Source organism: Hordeum vulgare, chromosome 4H, assembly GCF_904849725.1.
Source record: "Hordeum vulgare subsp. vulgare chromosome 4H, MorexV3_pseudomolecules_assembly, whole genome shotgun sequence".
Lineage (NCBI taxonomy): Eukaryota > Viridiplantae > Streptophyta > Magnoliopsida > Poales > Poaceae > Hordeum > Hordeum vulgare.
Window position 1 is genome coordinate 593,086,856 of NC_058521.1, and position 16,786 is coordinate 593,103,641.

At 48.8% G+C, this 16,786-nt stretch overlaps 2 protein-coding genes and 1 pseudogene across 2 annotated transcripts; 2 read left to right on the forward strand and 1 right to left on the reverse strand.

Annotated features, from left to right (window-relative positions):
- Window positions 1-2,690: 2,690 nt before the first annotated feature.
- Window positions 2,691-4,858, forward strand: LOC123449856. The gene is made up of 2 exons (XM_045127207.1): window positions 2,691-4,313; window positions 4,389-4,858. The coding sequence occupies exons 1-2, from the start codon at window positions 3,675-3,677 to the stop codon at window positions 4,698-4,700; spliced, it is 951 nt and encodes a 316-aa protein (XP_044983142.1). The 5' UTR covers window positions 2,691-3,674; the 3' UTR covers window positions 4,701-4,858.
- A 253-nt stretch (window positions 4,859-5,111) lies between these two features.
- On the reverse strand, window positions 5,112-7,477 carry LOC123449857 (54S ribosomal protein L19, mitochondrial-like). Its single transcript, XM_045127209.1, has 2 exons — window positions 7,329-7,477; window positions 5,112-5,991 (listed from the first exon to the last, which is right to left on the reverse strand). The coding sequence occupies exon 2, from the start codon at window positions 5,971-5,973 to the stop codon at window positions 5,509-5,511; it is 465 nt and encodes a 154-aa protein (XP_044983144.1). The 5' UTR covers window positions 5,974-5,991; window positions 7,329-7,477; the 3' UTR covers window positions 5,112-5,508.
- Window positions 7,478-8,709: 1,232 nt separating this feature from the next.
- On the forward strand, window positions 8,710-12,850 carry LOC123450865 (annotated as a pseudogene).
- Window positions 12,851-16,786: the final 3,936 nt, after the last annotated feature.

Below are 16,786 nucleotides of genomic sequence, written 5' to 3' on the forward strand. Positions count from 1 at the left end.
GTCTCTGGCGCAGTCCATGCTCGCTGCTCTGTCGCTTCGCCCATCGTGCACCTGCCCCACGCTTCACTCCCTCCAACAGAGCGTCGCACTGAAACGCTCTGCCGCCTCCTCACCTAGACCCCTCCATTGGCGATCCGCGTCTTGGCCACGAGTGCCCCGCCCTGCCGTCTTCCTGATCTGTCCACACTACTGAGCCCTTCCACGCTTCATGCTCGCGGTGCCACAAACACGCTACCCTGGAATGTATATTGTTAACGGTATACCAAATTCTGAATTTCTCTAATATATGATATTCAGGTTTCTTCATGTTGTGCTGTATAATTGTTCACATGTTCAATACCAATGTGTGCTATTTTCTACGGTGTACATCTTTTGCTCTTGGTTCTAATCTATCCAAGGCAATGGACTTTTTTCGACCAATGTTGTACTGACATATAGTTGCGAGGCTTACTTCACAGAATGCCATAGAGAAAACCGATATGCAAACAAATGTATTGGAAGATGGTCTTAGATATGGTGTAAGCAGATTCCAGAAATAATGACTTTTCTGAACCATAAAAATTTACGAACACGAATCAATCTTGCTCCCATTTTCCTTTCCCTGCAGCAAGCGATGGCGGATATTAGGGTTTGCCGGTGGCAACAAAGAGGAGGAGGCGACTTCAATGATGGCATATGGTGTTCGCGATGACAGTGTGTGTGTGTGTGAGAGAGAGGGGAATGAGGCCACGACGAAGGATCCAGCATAATAAGTTCCTTCTCCGCCCCTCCCTTGGCTGCTAGCACAACCGGACCCTTTTCCGCTTGTAGGTTCCCATTGCTTCTATTGGTCACTTGGTTTCTCTGGTCCGGTTGATTGATTTGGTTAGCTTCGGCTTTCTCTGTTCATGCCATTAATACTGAGTGAACTAAAATCTAATCAATGGTGATATGTTTATTTGATTTTGCAGGGCCTGGTGATGATGGCCTTCGTCAGTGTTCGTGAACCTCTAGATGTTGATGGTCAAGAAGGCAATGGCCAGGCGACCAACAACGCGAACACGTGAACCAGAGGCTCCTATTGCGGACACTACAAGAATGTTATAAGACAATCCAAAACAGCCAAGTACGCATTATTAGCTAATCATGTTTTCTACTCTCTCCGTTTCTAAATATAAGACGTTTTAGAGATTTCAATATGAACTGCATACGGATGTATATAGAGTTATAGATACATTTAAGTGCAGATTCATTCATTTTGCTCCGTATGTAGTTTGTATTGTAATATCTAAAAAGTTTTATATTTAGACACTAATGGAGTATTATCTATTGTATTTCTAGTTGTCTGAGTGCTCTGTGGCTGCTTGCTCAATGTATACTGTAGGAAGGTGATAATGCAAGTACATCCTTAAAACTAATTAGACATAAACCAATGTTTATGCAATACAGATTGTTTGCTCTGGTAAGGCCCTCGTACTATGTACAACTACAAAATTAAGCCTGACTTTGTTTCTGTTTTTCCCAGTGCTTTCATTTATCAACTGTTTATCATTCAAAAGAAGGCAAAAACCATTGGCCTAGAAGGAATCAGACTTGATAGAGTATACATGGTTCATGAATCATGATAAGAGGCAACTATTGATCAGACACTGCTCATGTTACTGTTAGTTTTGCTCATGTCAGCTATATTTTGTTCGGATAAAGTCTGGAGCAAACGCTAAGAAAACAAAAACTGACAACTCACTAGCCCGAGTTAAAAGAAGATGCGCGTCTTGTTCGTTGCCTGGTTGACTTGGATGAAAGAGATAAAAAAAAAAAGAGGACTCAACCTTGAAAGTAGACGCCTTGCCATCGCAAGGTAGTCAGATGCCACACTCACATCACTGAAACCGTTCTCCAACGCGAAAGTGAGTCCGTCGAACGGCCTCAGTTTCAGCTAGCCCTGGTTAAGTGGTCACGTCAGAGGAGTTTTTTCGCTGTTCTGATCTTAGTTTAAAACTATAGCATAAAATAAATTTTGTATGAAACTATTTTACGATCTAATTCTTTTAGAAACGCCACAACTCGTGACGTTGTTGCTGCACGTAAAAAGTCAATCTATCATGACGTTTTTGTTTCATATTTATACATCTAACTAGCTCGCGTTGCATTCCACATAAAAACGCGAGTGGCTCTGGCGTTGCTATCCAGACGAGAACGGCATGGACATGGCGTTTCCGTGGTGGGTCCCGCTTGCATTTTTTGTGTGCATGCAGTTGGAGCTCACATCGCAACAAGGAATTCTTCTGACCATGCTGTAAACTGTGCGAATGCATGCAGTGATTTGATCTGACGATGTGATGGTTGATGTGTGGTGGGCCAGATTGCATCAACTTTTGGCACGTTCACACACTTCTATTGTTTCATCCTGGATTGCGCATGTGTTGGTAACACGCTGTTTAATCTTGCAAGTAATGCACCGGCAAGAATCCAGGGCAGTGAAAAAACTCATGTCGGAGCTAGCTGAGTCAAAAGTGAGGGGTCGATACATTCATTGATTGTGACGATGAGTCCACAAGGGTTCCCCTCAACCTCAAACGTAGGGCTCATTTAGGCCTCTCCTCACCTTCTACTCGGGACCAAATTCATGGTTTTGATCATTTTTTTTAACTTTAACCTGGTCCAATCCTGCTCGTGAAAATAAAATTGAATCTGATTTTTTTCCTATCGTCATCCATTGTGACGTTACACAGTCACAACCTGCCGTCACTCTTTGTGACGATAAGGGTCGGGTCAACGCAGACAACGTCTTCGGGTCAACAGGGTCAGTGATAGGGTGTGAATGTCTGTCGTCACAGTGGATGACAGTAGAAAAAGAATCAGATCCAGAAAAAAAATCAAGAATGGATTCAGATCGTCCTAAACTATGCCAAAAGGGTGCAAATAGTGGCAGCCATGCCTGGTGACAGGAAACCTGGAGGTGATGAGCGAAACGATTTTTTGATTGCTCCGACTGGAAGCTGGCAGCCAAAAAGAGAAGTGAGATTTGAGGTTTTCCTAGAGTTGAGCAACTGCCGAAATGGCACGTGGTGGTGGAATAACATGCTAATTGTAATTTTCTATGTGATTTTTTTTTTTGAAAAGGAGGAATGCTCCCCGACCTCTGCACACCACTCACACGGCCACATGTGTACCTACCATCTGAAACCACTGTAGAGCTCCCGAGACCACACTCCCGAGTCCCGACGTAGACGATAGCTCGAATGATTGTCCGGTCATGGCGCTCGGCCAACTTTGTACCGCCCAACCAGTACTACTCAGAGCCACAGACCCGGCGAGGCGTGACGACGGCTTCGTGAGTCTCACCCACTCTCCAGAAGCGCAAAACAACACGGGCCGGAAAGGGAGAGGCCATACCGTAGACCGTAGACGACGGGACGTGCGGCCGTCGAGGCAGAGGCCACCCGCACCGGCCATTCCCGCGCCCACACACCCCACGCTCGGCTCGGCCGTGCTTCACATGCCGGTGCCGGCCAAGCCCAAGCCGCCGTTCCTCTCCTCTCCTCTCCACCACCTATAAATCCGAGGCGCTGCTACACGCTACAACAACCTCCAACAACAACCAGCGTCAGCGGCAGACCCTCGTGCTGTAGCCTGGTCCTGAACACAGCTGCTCGTGCCGGTGCCGGTGCCAGCGGCAGCCAGAACGTGAAGCGATGCTGGTGAGGAGCGCGTCCACGCCGGTGCTCGGCGCGCTGCACGCCACCTCCGGGGCCGGCGGCGGCGGCGGCGGCGGCGGCCACTCCCCGGCCGTCCACTTCGCCGAGTCCTCGCCCACGGTCGCGTACCACCCGTCGCCCATCTCCTGCAGCCTGTCCTCCGACCACGAGCGCTCTCGCGGGGGCGGCCTGCGCCGCGCGTGCTCGGACGGCAACCTGGCCGCGCTGGGCGGCCGCGCGGACGACCTCCACCACCACCACCTGCCGCCGCGGTCCAGGCCGGCGCTCGAGACGATCCGGTCCTTCACGGCGCGCGACGGGGACAGGGACGAGGAGGAGGAGGATGAGGACGATGACCGAGAGACGAGCTTCGGGGCGCTCGGCCTCGGCAGCAGCATGCACGCGCAGGAGCACCCGCTGTTCCTGGCCAGGGGCCTCGGGATCGACCGGCTGGGGTCGGGCCTGCTGAACGCCGACTGCGGCGGTGCCGGCGGCATCGACGGCGGCGGCTACCTGGTGGCCTCCGGCGGCGGGGGAGGGGACGGCTCCGGCATCGAGATCCACTACAAGAGGCTCATCGACGAGGACCCCTGCAACGGCCTCTTCCTCAGGAACTACGCGCAGTTCCTCTACCAGGTAAGGCACCCACCCTCGCTGCTCCACTCTCGCCATTGCAGCTCAGATCTGGAGATGATGATCGGAATGTCGCAGGTGAAGGGGGATCGCCGGAGGGCGGAGGAGTACTACTCCCGCGCGATCCTGGCGGACCCCAACGACGGCGAGCTGCTGTCGGAGTACGCCAAGCTGGTGTGGGAGGTGCACGGCGACGAGGAGCGCGCCTCCAGCTACTTCGACCGGGCGGCCAGGGCCGACCCGCACAACACCCACGTCCTCGCCGCGCAGGCCGCCTTCCTGTGGGACACCGACGACGGCGCCGGCCCCGGCCCCGAAGACGGCGACGATGCCATGAGCTACGCCGGGTTCCCGGCCGCTCACCCGTCCATGGCTTCCGCCACGAGCTGAGCTGAACCTCGCCGCGGTCTCTCTGAAGCTGAAGCCGACGCTGATCGGAGCTAGTGTAGCTGCTTCAGCACCAGTAGATTCTCTCCCAATAATTCCTAGTCGTCCAGACTCCAGCCTGCCTGTATTGCTTGCTATAGTGAACAAGTATATTCCGATCCCCTCCGGTGTTGCATTTCTTCAGTCAGATCTTTTTTACTTTAGTAATCCAGATTCAGTTAAGGAAATTCAGCTCATGGTCCAGAGGAGAAACAGGAAAAAAAAACCTTCCTAAGAAAGGATTGTTTAGGGCCAAAGTGTAATGTGACCCAAGATATCTTCAATTAAACTAAAACCGGTGCAACAAATAACAATGAAACTACTGAGTGGAAATCTACAACACATGCACGTCCTACCAGTATGTGGAGAAGAGCATTATTGAAAGCTACAACACATTCATGCCCACGATACCTAAAATGAAGTTCAGTTACAACGCCCACTTAGCATGCCAGCATCTTGACATGGAAGGCGCTCAAGTTGCCATTTCAACAAGTTCAGTGCAAAATACTTCAAATTTGAACTAAAACCATGACATTTATTTTGGAACAGGGGGAGTAGTAGAGGGAGGCAGAAACTTACTACCCGACCACCACCAAATGGTTACACTGAAGAAAACTGTCACATGATACAAACTGATCACCAAGACGGGCGCCGCCAGATTTCGACAGATAAATCCCATCCCTACCTTTCTTTCAAATCAGACGAAACTAGACTGGCTGTAGATGAACACAAGATAAAAAAATATGCCTGAGAGCTAGTCCAGCCAGACCGGTCAGAGATCCTTCACGATTTCAATGCCCATGGACTTGGCCGTGCCGATGATGGACTTGCACAGGGCCTCGAGGGACATGTGCTTGCAGAACGGGTCGGACTGCTTCAGCTTTGCGATCTCATAGACATGGCGGAGCGAGAGGGACGTCACCATGTTGTGGCCCGGACGGCTGCTCGCGCTCTCGATGCCCGCCGCTTTCTTGAGGAACCATGAGACCGATGGCGACTTGACCACAAACTCGAAGGTGCTGTCCTTGTAGGCGGTCAGCGTGACTTGCATCGGAGTCTCTGCCTTGTACTTCTGCGTCCTGGCGTTGAAATCCTTGCAGAATGCCATCAGATTGAGCCTGTAGAAACCCAGAGCTGGTCCGACAGGTGGTGCCGGGCGGGCTGCTCCAGCAGGAACCAGGAGGCGGATTGTTGCTAGAATAGGTTTCCGTGTTGCCACATCTTTAAGTGTTGCCATGTTGCTCCTTTAGCAGATCTGCGGTAAAAACTGGCATCAATCAATATGGCATGTTTACAAAGAAACTACTCATAACAAATTATCAGTAGCTAGTGGGACATAATAAGTAACCAAAATGAAGATCCACTCAAAAGAGTAATTTAAGTGAAGAACAAACAAGGATTTCTGAAACAAAATGTTTTTGTCAAAACAAAAAGGTTTCTGAAGTAAACTCCAACTGTTCTTAGTCCGCCTTCTTAGAAACTTACTTGAAAAAGGTGTACGATTTCCCACAAAGAAACTATGTGACCAACAATGGATGAACAACCATGCAATTGCTTGCAAGAATGCCCCCAAAGAGACTGTTTTGGCTATGTGACCAACAATGGATGAACAACCATGCAATTGCTTGCAAGAATGTCCCCAAAGAGACTGTTTTGGTAAAGAGGGTCCTTCAGCAAAAGCATGGTATGCAAGGCATAAAATGCAGACTCCTTAGTTACTTGCCTCCAAACATTATTCTGAACTAAAACACCACTTACCAAACATACCATAAGTCTAAGATAGGCTAATAACCATAATTGTATGTCTAAGTGACAAATTCAGACCTCATCAGTTACTTGCCTCCAATCACTACTCTGAACTGAAAACGCCATGTAACAGACATACCATAAGGCTAAGATAAGCTAAATACACAATACTTCTATTCCCTTCAGCATAGCCATAGGAACATAGCACAACATCTCCCACTTGGGAAATTCAAACTACGCCACAACCGTTAATGTACGAACTTTAACAAAGCAGGTACAGAACAAAGTTCTTCCTAGAAATGTAATGCTTCAACCATGTTTCAGCCAAACCTCGTGGTGCAATGGTATCTAAATAATCAAGATTTTTACATTCACATTAAACAACAACTATCTGCAGGGCATTTTCCAGTAAATTGAGATAAAAGAGAAGGCTCTGGCTCTTTAAACCCAAAATGACCAAAGAGACTGTTATTGACGGTGTTTGGTCAACAAAGGCATGCATCTAAGTGACAAATTCGGAGTTCATATGTTCCACGCCTTCAATCATCACTCTTGAACTGAAACGACACGTTCTGAACATAAATAAGGCAAAATTATGCCTAGTACGTACAAAATAGTTGCATCTAAGTGACAAATTCGAGTCTGCCGCCAAGAAGGAGCACTCTCTGCGGCAGGAGTTCCAGTACGGGGTTCCTTTAGATCTAAACACGCAAATCTACGCAGACCCCATGGACATGAAGGGGATACCAAAACGGCGGCGTTCTTGGCAGCCGCGGGCGCTCGGCTAGAGTTTTTCACGGGACGAGAACCTGAGGTCAGATCCCGTTGTGACGGAGCAAAACTGACCTGCGTGTACGTCGTCCGGTCGCGCGCCGCCGTAGCTGCCGCCGGCCAGCCGCCTTCCGCACGGGGAGCAGAGCACGGACGGAGGTTGGAGAATGGCTGCGGCTGGGCTAAAACCCTAAATCGGCCTTCCGTCGTCACATTATGCAGACCCAACAAGGGGAAGGAGGACCGGGATGGGCTGGGGAATGTACACAGGGGAAGCGAGCCCAGCAGAGCAGGGTGGGCCGGCCTTGCCTAGTCGAACGAAGAGATGTGGATATTACTTTCTCTATCTTTTATCTTTTTACAGTTTTGATTGACTGAGACTTCGTTATGTTTCAATGGATGCTATAATCCTTCGGTCTTTCATGAAAGGTTTATAAAAAAAATATGTATGTTTTATCACTTGATTGAGATTTGGTTAAGTCTCAGGCATGTGAGACCTAGCCACACCCATCTTTGAAGATTTCAACACTCCTTATTAGACAGTAATCAAAGTAGCATCGCTTATAAGCATGTGGTCTCAACAAAAAGTACCAGCTCATACAAATCTAGCAATTCAAACCAATTCACGCTCTACTGAATTTCCTTCTCAATGGCAGTGCTCATACCAAACTTGAGAAAAACTCTCGAGCTATGTGATAACAATCCTCAAATATTGCAGATGCTGCCTTAAAGAAGTTGCCAACTTTCTTGAAATAACCTTCTATATATTAGAATTTATGATCAATCTTGTGCATCAGAAGGACTGAGCCAGATTCAACCCAAAGCAAAGAGCCGTTATGTCGTTTCCTGCTATTAAGAACTTGCCTAAGCTGTCAAGTAGAACCGCATGCACCGTACCTTGGAGTATATCCGGATCATGAGCAGTGTCTACGCCGAGCATAAAAAAATTCTGCTACCCCATTTAAAAAAAACTGCTCCGAAATACAGGTTTTTTCAGGGACGCAGCTATTCTCAACTAGAGCTGAAATGAACCCGTATGAATAGTTAAATCCTAAAAGTAAAAAAAAAATTGCACAAAAATCTGAATATTTTTGCATGAATCATTGAAAAAAATAAGCATCTTCAACAGACGCGCCAAATCAAATGTACGTTCCCTGGGTGCGGAAAAAAGTGTCGAGCAAAAAAAAGGGCGCGCGTGCGCGGGAAAAAGCCGGGGTGGGGGGGATGGGCAGTAATTTTGCCGCGTGCGGACGCGCGCTATAAATTCAGCGCCCCTTCACTGTTTTGCCTCGTTACGCGCCTTCTTTCTGCTCTTCCTCGCCACGCGCCCTCTCCGTCGCTCTTCTTTCTCGCCTCGCCGCCGCCAGGGAAGCTCGGGCTACCGCGGCGTCCGCGCGCGCCCCTCCAGCACCTTCTATGTCGAGATCCGCTTCGGCGAGATGCGCCTCGTGGGGAGATGAACTTCCCCGAGGTGATGATGTTAGAGTGGGCGCAACGGCTAGCGCCTCCCCCACGGCTTGTCACCGAAGAGGACCGTCGCCAGAACCATAGGCAGGAGCACTGCCTCAGCATCGCTGAGATGGACGAGAAGGCAATGGCGGTGCGGAGCCAATAGTTCCCGCGGGACTTCTTCGACGAGCGTGAATTGTTCACGCAAAGGAGGAGAGGAGCACGAAGCGAGCCGCCTATCACGAGGACATGCGTATGCAGAAGCAGGCCGCGCTCTTTAACATCGAGCTTAAAGAAACATCGACCTAGGACCCCAACGATGAACGGTGGGCTGACGCATCACGACGGAGGAGTCGGAGGAGGACACCAGCGAGTCGGATGAAGACGTCGAGGAGTAGTTTTTATCTTTTTTATCTATGGACTATGTTTTTATCTTTTTTATCTATGGACTATGTTTTTATCTATGAACTAACGATGATGAGTAGTTTCTATATATGAACTATGGTTGAAATATGAGCGGCGCGCTGTATTTTTAGTGCGCCCGCTAAAGCGCTACAACGACGCGCTAAAATTTGCAGCTTCCAATGCATCACCTGCCTACTTGGACAAAAAACATTACACACGCTGTATTTTCTTGTATGGGCAGTGCCTCTGCGTATGTTGAAGATGCTCTTAGGCCCTCTTAAAGTATCACTGTTCTACCCATGCAAGTCCACATGCACAACACGCGTGTGTATAAAGTAAAGATAAACTAAAATCTTAATACTAAAAAGTGCAGTTGTACTATTTGGCTTAAACAAGTGCACCCTCACGTGGAAGTGTGCATAAGTCCTTACACTTTATTTTGTTTTGTTTTTTAAAAATATTATAACTTTTGAACCGAGTCTCAGAACGACGATCCATTTTTCACGGTTGTGTTTCACACGACGGGCACGGTTCAAAAGTTATAGTATTTCAAAAAAAATAAAACAGAATAAAGTGAAAATGACCTGTTGTAAGTACAGCTGCATTTTTTAGTATTTGAGTTAAAATATTAATATTTTATGAAAATTTGTAGTAGAAACGAATGGGTGAGCAAATGATGAGATTGAGCTAATTTTACAACACACTCTCAATCCTATTCCGGGGGTTGCCTTCCTCCCCCGGCTACTTCCATCAAAACCATGCCCGTCCCTCCAAAAATAGGCCAGGTCCTTCGCAGCCACTACACCTCCCTCCACGAGCGCATGCACGCAGGGGGGCTCGTCGGGGAAGGGCGCGTCGGAGCCGAGCTAAGCTAGTCAGCGGCAACAAGCGCCGTCCAAGTACGGCGGTCGACTACCGCCGAGGCCGAGGCCGACGCTAGGAAGATGGCCAGATTCTCGCTGTGCTCCGGGAACGTCGACCGGCTAGTGTGGACGCCGGTCCCTGGCATCGCCGTGGACACGCTGTTCCTCCTCGTCATCCAGGCGCTCGCCGTCATCCTCGTCTCCAACCTCTTCCACTCCTTGCTCCGGCGCTACAACCAGCCCAATGCCATCTCCCAGATCCTCGTAAGATGAATCCTCACATTATATTTCTGTGGGTGCATATGCGTGGTCGAGGAAATCGGCCGTGGGCGGTGCAGGGTTAATTAACTGGCGTCGGCATGTATGTATCGCGCGTTGCAGGCCGGCATGGTGGTGGGCGGCATGGGGCTCCGCAACGCCATCGTGCACGTGGACGTGGACAACGTGGAGGACATGTACAACGGGTACGTGGCGACGGCGCGCATCCTCTACATGTTCCTCGTCGGCCTTGAGACGGACATCGCCGCGCTGCGGAGCACGGCCAAGCGCTGCGTCGCCTTCATGTACGCCACCGTGGCCGCGAGCCTCCTCCTCGCCGCCATCGTGTCCAGTGGGATGTACGGCAGCATGATGCACTCCCCGGTGAGGACGCCCGAGATGCTGGCCGCCACGCTCATGGTGGCGCTGACCAACACGTCGTCCGTCTCCGTCGCGCGGATCGCCAGCGACCTCAAGCTCACGGTGACCGAGAACGGGCGGCTCCTGGTCACCGCGGCCATCGGCACTAACATCATCTGCGTCATCGGCGACGGCGTCCTACGGTCCACGAGGATGGCCAGGGAGAAGAGTCAGGACTTCTCCCAAGGCTTCGTCGCGCTCATCGGGGCGGTGCTGGCGGTGTGGCTGGTGCGCCCTGCCGTGACGCGCGTGAACCAGCGCAACGTCGGGCAGCACCACGTGAGGACACGCGACCTGGGGTTCATGCTCGTTGCCATCTGGTTGGTCGGAAACTTCCCGCAGAAGCTCGGCTTCGACGGGCTACCCACGAGCTTCGCTCTGGGGCTGGCGTTCCCGAGGGAAGGCCCCGCGGCACGGTCCGTCGCCGACGCCCTCGTGCCGCCCGTCAACGGGTTGCTGGTCCCCTTCTACTTCGCCACCATTGGGATGCGGATGAACTTCAACACCATGTCTGGCGCCATCATCCTGCCCGGCGTGGTCATGATGCTGCTCGGCCTCGTCGGCAAGGCCATCGGCGCCGCCGTGGCCTCGGCGTACCTCAACATCCCGCTCTGTGACGCCCTCCGCTTCAGCGTGCTGCTCAACGTCAAGGGTCACGTCGACACCATGAACATGCAGTTCGCCAAATCTGAAGGGGTAGTCCCATCATGAGTATTGTATTTATACTCACCGATCGAAGGAGAAATCCCCGGGCATGCATGCATGGTGGGTTGATGATGGATGGTTTTAACTGGTGCATGCAGGTGTGGGCGGAGCAAGCACTGTACGCGATGATCATCGGCAACCTGGCAAGCACCCTCGTCGCTGGTCCGGCGGCGGCGGTTATGTTGCGCAAGGAGAAAGAGGCGTACGCGATGAGGCACCAGGCCCTGGAATCGTTGCGCGAGGAGGAGGAGCTGCGCATGATCACCTGCGCCCACAGCGCGCACTCCATGCCCGCCCTGCTCAGCCTGGTCGAGCTCATGGTGATGGAGGCGGACACGCAGCCGGCCGTCCACGTCCTCCACCTGTTCGAGGGCAGCCAGAAGCGTGCCGCCGCCGCGGCTGCCGCCGCGTCTCCGACGGCGCTGTACAACCCGCATATCATCGACGAGTATGACGCCGGACGCGAAGCCATCAACGACATGAACACGGTGGTGGACCTGTACTGGCGCTCCACGGGCGTGGCCTTCCAGCAGATCGACGTGGTGGGCAGCAGCGCGTCCCGGGACGTGGACGCCGTGTGCCGGCACGCCGGGGACGCGCACGCCGCCCTGCTCCTCCTCCCCTGCTACAGGGAGCAGCGGTACGACGGCAAGATGGCCTGCCGGCTGGAGGAGCGGCGCGAGCTGAACGTGGGCGTGCTGGCCAAGGCGCCGTGCACCGTGGGCCTCCTGATGGACCGGCCCTACAGGAGCAACGGCGCCAGCTTCCAGGTGCCCAGCAGCGTGGACACGAGCACGAGCACGCTGCTGCACCCGTGCAGCGACAGGGCGGTGAGGCACGTCATCGCGGCGGTGTTCCTGGGCGGGGCCGACGACCGCGAGGCCGTGTCCGTGGCCTCCCGGCTGGCCGAGAACCCCAACATCGGGCTCACGGTGTTCCGGTTCGTGAAGCTGAGCACGTACGACACGGTGACGTCGTCGACCTCGAGGGCGTCGGCGGTGGCGGCGGGCGAAGGGCTGAGCCGGCCGTTCAACGACGCGGAGGTGGACGAGAGGTTCATGTGGAGGTTCTACGAGAACTACGCGGCGAGGGAGATGGCCATGTACGTGGAGAAGGTGGTGGAGAGCCCCGCCGACGTGGTGGAGACGCTGGACGCCATGGCCGGGATGTTCTCGCTGGTGATCGTGGGGCGGGGCGGGCGGCAGCCCAAGGAGCTGCTGGCCGGGCTGGACCGGTGGGCGGAGGCCGGCCGGGAGCTGGGCGCAGTGGCGGAGATCCTGGCGTCCAACACGTCCATGGAGATGGGCTCCGTGCTCATCATGCAGCAGCACAGGGTGTTCATGCAGGTGCCCCGATGACCTAACAACCTACGTAACCTAGTATACTGTAATTCGTCACAGAGAATGAACATGCAGCTTGTGTATACTTAGACGAGTCGATTAGGATGCAGAAGCTAACGACCGTTGTATTGCTGCGTGGGCATATCTATGTATAAGATCCCAGCCTAGTATTACGTTGTACGTAGCTACAAACATCAATGTACTTGTCAAATAGTTGGGTGAAAATATCAGCACCGATTGTTTTGTGTCTTCACTCTTTACCCATCTATACATCTAGACGGCTGTCGTGTACTCGTGTGCTCTTGTTGAATTGACCACCTATATAGTCAGTACGGTGAGTTCAGAGGTAAGCAGTGGCATCGGAGGAGGAGGACCCGAATGCATAAAAAAAGCTTTGCTACACCTACGTAATTTGCTTAAATAAACTTACATATCAAGCAATGTGAAAGTTTAGGATTGAAGTTGGGGGAAAGCAGGGGGCCCCATTGGGGGGGGGGGGGGGGGGTTATGATTAACATGTGTAGTTGTACGTAGGTGTAGGATTTTCAGCATAAAAATGGGGAGTAGGGACAGAGAGGGAGAGAATGGGATCGGGAAGGCGATTTGCTCCGACTGACGTGTTTCTAACGCTTAATTTTTTATAAATCCAGAAAACCCTGAAAGTTATCCTAGAACTTTCACTCTGCAGTCGCAACTCTTTGTATCAAAGAAAAACCCATCTGAAGCCTTTCTGGTACCCTACCAAAGGGGGAAATCATCATCGGTGGCCACCTTCATCATCCCGCGGTGTCCACAAGGAGGAGGGATCGAGTAGTTCACCCTCGGGGTTGAGAGTTTGTAACAGTAGTTATGTTTTTGATGTCTCTCTCTCTTGTTCTTGAGATGTCATGATCTTAATGTATCATGTGCTTTCTTAATATAGTTGGATCATATGGTGTTCATCCCTTGCTATCTTGGTGTGATGATTTGAATCTTTTCCTTTAAGATTTTGTTATGTCGGATTGAATATTGGTTTTGAGATCATTTGATGTATGTCTTGGTACTCAATTTGCGGATTCCCGTGGTGACAATGGGGTAATCTATGCATAGGGGTTGATACGTGTTCTTGTCCTACTTTCTCCTATAGAGATCTTGGGGTACTCTTTGTAGTTCTTTGTGTTGGATTGAATATGATGAATCTGAAATTAATTGATGCATGCCGAATAATTAACCCACACATACTTGAGGTGACATTGGAGTATCTAGGTGACATTAGGGTTGATTGTTATGTATCGTAGGTGTTATTATATTACAAACTCTAGGGCTGTCTGTGACACTTATAGGAATAACTCAATGGATTGATCGAAAAGAATAACTTTGTGGTGGTTCTCCTATCTACAACAATTTCATCTTGTGTTCTCTGCTAGATATGAATTTTGGAGTCATTCTTTGTTGCATGTTGAGGGATGCTCATATGATTCTATTATGTTAGCATTGTTGAGAGATTGCACTAGTGAGAATATGAACCCAAGGCCTTGTTTCTATGCATTAATATACCGTTTTGCTCGTTATTACCTTGCTGTTTTTATTTATTCAGATTATAAAAATCTATTTGTACTATTCATACTACATTTTTATCACCATCTCTTCACCGAACTAGTGCACCTATACAATTTACCATTGTATTGGGCTGCTGGGGACACAAGAGATTTCTTTTATTTGATTGCATGATTGTTTGAGAGGGACCATCTTCATCCAACACCTTCCACGGATTAATAAACCTTAGATCATCCACTTAAAAAAAATTGTTGTTGTCCTCCAAGCTTTGCATTCGGAGGCCCAACAATGTCTACAAGAATAAAGTTGCATAGTAGACATCAGACATCATAATACATCATTTTTTTAAGAAAAAATGGTATGTTACTCGTATATAGTAAGTACACCAACAAACTACCGGTCAATTTGTTTGATCTAATCATCTAACACACATAATAACAAATTTAAATTGTTGGTGAATTAGTGGTTTGATCTGCTGATTAGAATGGAACATTATAACTTCGAAACCTAATTTCACTCTCTGTTTAAGGTTTCGCTGATTGAAGTACATACAAAGAGAAGAAAACAACTAAAATAGATTCATTTTTAAAATAGGCGTACTTTCAGCCTCGTGTGACCTTTGACCTACATGCTAAAGCTAATATTAAACAAATGAAATTGTATCTTGTTGGTATTATCAAGTATATATCGCTGTGCATACATATCAATGCTACTTTTTGGGCTAAATACTTCTATGGTGTCACTTAAGCAATTATTGTTTTCCTCGGCCCCTCATGTCCGAATCTTGGCTCCGCCCAGTATGCAAACTGTATCAAGCCATTTTCTTCCGAGTTAGCAGTTCAACTCACTAGGGGTATATCTAGCCGACCCCTTATAAAAATTTGAAGGAGAAAATTTTGGTTATTCTCTTTTAAACCGCATCTAACCGATCCATTATATGCATTAAAAGGGGAATTGCTTTATAGTAAATGGCAACAACAGTCCATAACTAATCGAATGGTATCAGGTAGGTCCTAAAACTTTGAAACTGGATAGTTGGGTCCCAAAACAATTTAAGTTGTGCACCAGAAGTACTAAATGTGCCCCCACCTGCTTACATGGCCATTTTAGTCGACTAAGGTAGCGTGCATGAAGATTTCTTGCTGCTGCAGCTTGGGAACCATATAACCTCTCCATTGACCCTCTCTATCCGAGCATTGCAATTCATTTTGTACCAGTTTTGAAATTACAATTCAAAAGATTTGAAAAACTGGCAGAATAAGTGATCACATCATTTGGGAGCATGACCTTAGCTTGTCATATCACATTGTCAACATAACAACATAGCAACAGAGCACTATCAAAGGTTGCATGTCTTGGACAAATTTCAATTTTCAAGATAAGGAGAGTACGAAGGCTAAGAGAGATCACCTAAAGACAGACCTTTTCACTTTTGATGTTAAGCTAAAAAATGTAGTAGATCACACATATTTTGGTTGTTCTACTTGGAGATTATTATGCAAGGTGTAGTGTTTCAGGAGGACATGCAAATAACCTTCGATCTTGGTCAGGATGATGATCATGAAAATAATATCGAAATTTGGGTGCATGTAGTTCACTTGATTCAAGTTCTACCTCCATGTGAGCTTTTCAACAAATTTGTTAGGTAATTTGTATTGTTTATTGAAAAATATTTGTCACTCATCCCGACTTAACTTGTTTATTTTTAATTGTCAGCTTATTTCTCTTCTCTAAAAGATACACAACATATAATAGACCGTACCTACTACAGTTATGGCTCTCGGCTTGCTTGGTTGGAGAAAAATCATCTGGTCTCATTTATTCATGTTGTTGAGCATTTTAAGACCAATTACATAATTGGTGACAGTTATACTGGATACATGCCACTAGGGCACGAGTTGAACCATGTTAGCATCACTTCAGACATCTTTGTAAGCTTTTTTGACTATTGCGTCACTAGTCCATCTTTTGCATACATTCTTCTTAAGCAAAAGTAGTTTGTGAACTATGTTATTATTAGTTGTGTTCTCCAACAGATACTCCCACCAAAGACTATGCCTATCATGATGTTTACCGAAGGTTATTTGCATATGGTTAGCTTACGACGAATTCTACCGATGAGTTTTCCAGGTAGATACACGATGTCTCGAAGGGAGGAAACCCTAAAAATCAAATGATGGAGCAACGCAATAAAAGCACGCATACAACCACTTGGCGGGGACAATAAGGATTTGCACAGGGCACTAGTTGGAGATGGGTTGACCTATATTCTTCATAGGGGAGATGGAGGAGTTTACCATTTTTATGATATTTTACATAGCATGGAGTAGTAGGTTCTAGCTTGTACTCGTCATGTGCTAGAATGATGATGAGTTATTTAACTAGTATGATAACAATTAGTTAGTGTTGGTAGCTTGTGATATGCTAGATGATGAGTTATGATAATATGATGATGACTTATGATAATGATGAGTTGTTATATCATTGCATGTAAAAAAACGTGGATTAGATTTTAGTTGATGGATCCAATTAATCAAGTTGATAGGCACACATCATA

What these genes read in the sequence shown, in the direction of transcription:
- LOC123449856 (XM_045127207.1), top strand. Translation starts at nt 3,675, where the DNA reads ATGCTGGTGAGGAGCGCGTCCACGCCGGTGCTCGGCGCGCTGCACGCC. An exon ending in ACGCGCAGTTCCTCTACCAG is followed by an intron (nt 4,314 to 4,388) that starts GTAAGGCACCCA and finishes GGAATGTCGCAG; the next exon opens with GTGAAGGGGGATCGCCGGAG.
- LOC123449857 (XM_045127209.1), bottom strand. Translation starts at nt 5,973, where the DNA reads ATGGCAACACTTAAAGATGTGGCAACACGGAAACCTATTCTAGCAACA.